The following is a 4,635-nucleotide window of genomic DNA, read 5'->3' as shown; positions in this document are numbered from 1 at the left end:
CCTGTGGACATGAAGCTGTAAGGAGGTACAGAGAGACTCGAGAGAACAATCTGGCAGCTTCCCACAGGGTGAGAAGCTGCTATATACTGTAGTGAGCATGTGAAGCCAATTTAGATAATGAACTAAAATTCCTGGGAGTCAGGGTGAGCTGGGGAAAGGAAGTAGTATCAAAATAAAAACATGACAGGAAGCAAATGGGGCAGAATCATGACAAAATAAATGAAACGGCATGGCATAAAATAAACAGTTTTAACAGCAAATATATGTAATTTAACAACTATTTTTTTATTTGGCCTATACATTTTTGTAGCCTGGGCTACACCTTGTACAGATTATACAGATCCATACAAGTCTCTATTTTTATTTTTAAGTACTCTATTTTTATTCTATTTTTATCTTGTCTCCCAATGAACATTCCTTTGTCTGACTGCATTGTTTACTGCCTGTTTATACTGTTTATTTTGTTATACTACACAGCCTTATGTTGGTATATTTTTTAATTGCCCCTTGCCGTTGCCTTGCATGGGGATATGTACTAGCACACTGAGAGCTGCTGTGCCAGAGTCAACTTCCTCATGTCCAGCACACCTGGCCAATAAGGCTGATTGTGATTCTGCTTTTTCAGAGTAGTACAACATAGGTGCACCTCGTTTTCAGAAAACAGAGACAAGTATGGCATGGGCTCTTTAAATCAGAATCAGAATCAGCTTTATTGGCCAAGTAAGAATTTGACTCTGGTACAGAGGTTCTTAATGTTCTTTTGTAAATTTACAAAAAAAAAGGAAAAATATGTGCATTTAAAATAAAAATACACCAGGAAAAAAATTTATTTACAAATACATATACACATATATGCATAGTGCAGACAGGCTTTTAAATTATTATGTACAACAGTTATGTTTGCAGCCTATTGCACTGGGGGCTGCTATTCTGTTATACAGTATTGGGTTCACTGTTCATCAGTGTGAAGGCACATGGAAGAAACTGTCCTAGTGCCTTGTTGTCTTGGTGTACAGTGACCTGAAGTGCCGTCCACAGGGGAGGAGTTCAAATACTTTGTGTCCAGGGTGTGAGGGGTCTGCAGAAATCCTGTCTGCCCTCCTTTTGACCCGTGAGGTGTACAGGTCCTCCATGAAGGGCAGGCTGGCGTCGATGGTTCTTTCTGCAGTCCATTGCACTTGGTTTTGTCAGGATCGGCATGTGAAGCTGCTGATAAAGTCGAGGGTGAACTCAATTATAGAGCCAGACGAGTAAAGGCGGAAACTGTCTCTTTAATATGAACACTGGTAATGAACAAAACGATACAGAAAACTGCTTAAACATGAAACACATTCTCAGATCAGTAATGCAGTCCAGGGTCAGAGCCAGCAAACTTACACAGCCGAAGGATCCACAAAAGCACGGTCAAAAAGGGAAGTCCAAAGGTTGATACACAGGAAACATGGTCAGAATCAGAGGGGTTAGACAGTACTCAGTGGTCACAAGGTAATCCGTGGTCAGAGCTGGAATAACAGGGGCAAGAAAAATGCTGGAAAGTCTGAACAGGAGTTAGAACGATCTGGCAGCTTTCCCCCACTAAAAAGCTGCCAGATAATTCTAATGGGGTGAAAACAATGAGTACCGATTAAAGTAAAAAGTTTGTAGTGGAGATAAGGCTATAGCAGGAAGTTGTGTCTAAATAAAAGCATGAGACCAGAAACAGGCCGGCCGACGCACTTGGGAATAGGGGCGAGCGTGCTGGAGGCTGCAGCTGCGACACAGGCTGGGATCAGAGCTGGAATAACAGGTCCAAGAAAAACATTGGAAAGTCTGAACAGGAGTTAGAACAATCTGGCAGCTTTCCAGCGGGGGAAAGCTGCCTATAATAGGGTAAAAACAGGTGTAAACAATGAGTACTGATTAAAGTAAAAAGTCTGTAGTGGAGACAAGGCTATAGCAGGAAGTTGTGTCAAAATAAAAGCATGAGACTGGAAACAGGTGGGACAGAATCATGACAGGTTTTTTAATTGCATTTGATTTGTTTGCTGATGGCACTGATTTTTTCTCTCATACGTTATGTGCTTTCTGACATTACTAATATTGAAATGGTTAAAAGTCAGAAGCCATTTGATCTAAAATCAACAGCACAGGAACTGCCAGCATTGAAAATAATGTATGTGTCAAAAATACATGCATAAACACATGCAGATATAAGCAATGCTCCAGCGATGACGGAGCATCTGCCAGAGGTTTAAATAAGGAAGGGATTAATCAGCAGGATGCACCCCAGCTGTGTGCACCGACAAACGAGTCGCTAATTACTGAATGCAACACAGCTGAGGTGCAGAATCCCGCAGGTCGAGAGAACAGAGAAGAGAGAGGTGGAAGAGAGGCAGGTCGCGCCGAGCGGACCTGACACTGTGAGTACATGTGGCTGCTCTCAGTGTAACAGCTAAACATGATAAAGGTTCAGTACAGCCTCAGTGTGAATTAGATCAGGGGAGGAGACTGCACATCTCTCTAAGAACTCACTGTACATGAACTGACATAGACTCTTTTCTGAATATTATAGCCTTATTTGACAGATCACAAGATGTTATAACTCACTGTGTATTTGGTTGGTGTATGTAGTTCCTCACATTTGTTATTAAGAACACAATGTTCACTTAAAAGACTGAAATAAGTTCATGTTGGAGATTTTGAATGTTTGATTTATGGATTCTATCAGTGAATAGTGGAGCTGTTTCTTAGTCTTGCAAATAATCTAAAAGCTGGATGTTGAAGAGCTGTATTTACATATGTGAACATTCATAACTGCCACATATTCTGAACAGATCTTACTCAAATACTGCTGAAGACATTGAAGTGTGGATGAGGATTTTCAGACTGGATGTGCATTATTCTTAGGTGCTTCCATCTATGTAGTTTTTGAGTGTATACTTTTCAATTACGTGAACTTGTTTGTTCCTTCTGAAACATGCAGCTGTAACTCAATTTTTACTTCCATTGCTCCATTTGTTCTGACTCTTCTTGCAACTCTGCTGCTGTGCAGACATGAAGAGCAACAACAACCTGACTTTCTCCTATTTTCAGTTCACTGTGTTTGCAGACTATGGGCCCCTCAGATATCTTTTCTTCAGTCTCTCTCTGTTGATCTACATGAGTATAATATCTGCTAATGCTGTCATTGTTCTGTCAGTCTGCCTGGAGACCTCTCTGCATCAGCCCATGTATATTTTCATCTGCTCTCTGTGTTTAAACTCTCTGTACGGCTCGACCGGCTTCTTCCCCAGGTTCCTGATGGACCTTCTGTCTGACACTCATTTCATCTCGCGTCCATTCTGTTTTCTTCAGGTGTACATTACTAACACTTATCTTGGACATGAGTTGACTCTGCTCACTATTATGGCCTATGATAGGTTTGTTGCTATTTGCCAGCCTTTACACTATCACAATAAAATGACATTTAGGATGGTGTTGCTTCTTTTGACACTTGCTGTGTTGACCCCTCTGTATGTGTTCAGCTACTTTTTATATCTGGCCAGCAGTTTGCCTTTGTGTGAAAACAAACTGCACAGCATTTTTTGCACCACTTTCTCTGTAGTTCAGCTCTCTTGTGTGGACACAACTGTGATCAGCACAGCAAGTCAGTTTCTTGCTGTTATATCAGTTTTTACCCCCCTGTCCTCTGTCTTGTACACCTACCTGCGCATTCTTCTTGTCTGCAGGAGAAGTTCATCTGAATTCAGAGGAAAGGCCTTACAGACCTGCCTGCCTCACATAGTGACTTTTGGGAACTTTTGCATCTCTTTATTCTGTGAGTTTTCACTGAGTTGGTATAATGTTGATGGAATAACTACTTTTGATACTGTTTTTTCTCTGGAGTTTCTGATCATTCCTCCCATCATTAACCCTCTAGTTTATGGCCTGAATATGCCTCAGATCAGAGGAGTGATTTTTGGATTTCTAAGGGCAGGAAATAGGTTTCATTCTTCATAATTCAACAACCCAGGCAGAGACATGTTAATGAAGCCTTAAGTCTGTTATTCAAATTATATTCTTCTAGAATATTGTAACAATGTTTTTATTTCTACAGATATTTTGTTCATGTTTGTTTTAAACAAATCAGAATAGATATTAAGAAAATAGATGCTACTTCAAAATAAAACACCCTGCACCAAATATAATGCAGTCCAGTAAAACACCACTTTTACCTATGACCTCAATAATAAACATATAATTGAATTTATACATTTATGACAATTTCACTAATAACTGAAACATTTTGAGCTTCATAAACACAGATTTTATAGTGGAATCATTGGATTTCATGTCTCTGGACCGTGGGAGGAACCCAGATTACCCAAAGAGAACCCACACAGGCACAGGGAGAACATGCAGACTCCACACAGGAAGACACTGGGTTGGCCTGGGCTTGAACCCAGAACCTTCTTGCTGTGAAGTGATGCTAACCGCTGTTCCTCCCTCTAACCGAGGTTTCTTCCATTAAAGGTAGTTTTTCCTCCCCACTGTAGCCAAGTTCTTGCTCAAGGGGGATTTGTTGTCAGAATTGGTGAGTAAAGATGCCAATAATGTCTGAGGTGAACTCAATTATAAGGCCAGATGAAGATAAGATAACACAGTTTTTTTAATCAG

At 40.5% G+C, this 4,635-nt stretch overlaps 1 protein-coding gene across 1 annotated transcript; it reads left to right on the top strand.

Moving 5' to 3' along the window:
• Positions 1-3,033: 3,033 nt before the first annotated feature.
• On the top strand, positions 3,034-3,978 carry LOC109968080 (olfactory receptor 6K3-like). Its single transcript, XM_020614089.1, has one exon. It carries the CDS (start codon positions 3,034-3,036, stop codon positions 3,976-3,978), a length of 945 nt encoding a protein of 314 aa, XP_020469745.1.
• The last annotated feature ends 657 nt before the right edge of the window (positions 3,979-4,635 follow it).

Source organism: Monopterus albus, unplaced genomic scaffold (genome assembly GCF_001952655.1).
Source record: "Monopterus albus unplaced genomic scaffold, M_albus_1.0 scaffold142.1, whole genome shotgun sequence".
NCBI lineage: Eukaryota > Metazoa > Chordata > Actinopteri > Synbranchiformes > Synbranchidae > Monopterus > Monopterus albus.
This window is presented reverse-complemented; position numbering and strand designations above follow the sequence as displayed.

What these genes read in the sequence shown, in the direction of transcription:
- LOC109968080 (XM_020614089.1), top strand. Translation starts at nt 3,034, where the DNA reads ATGAAGAGCAACAACAACCTGACTTTCTCCTATTTTCAGTTCACTGTG.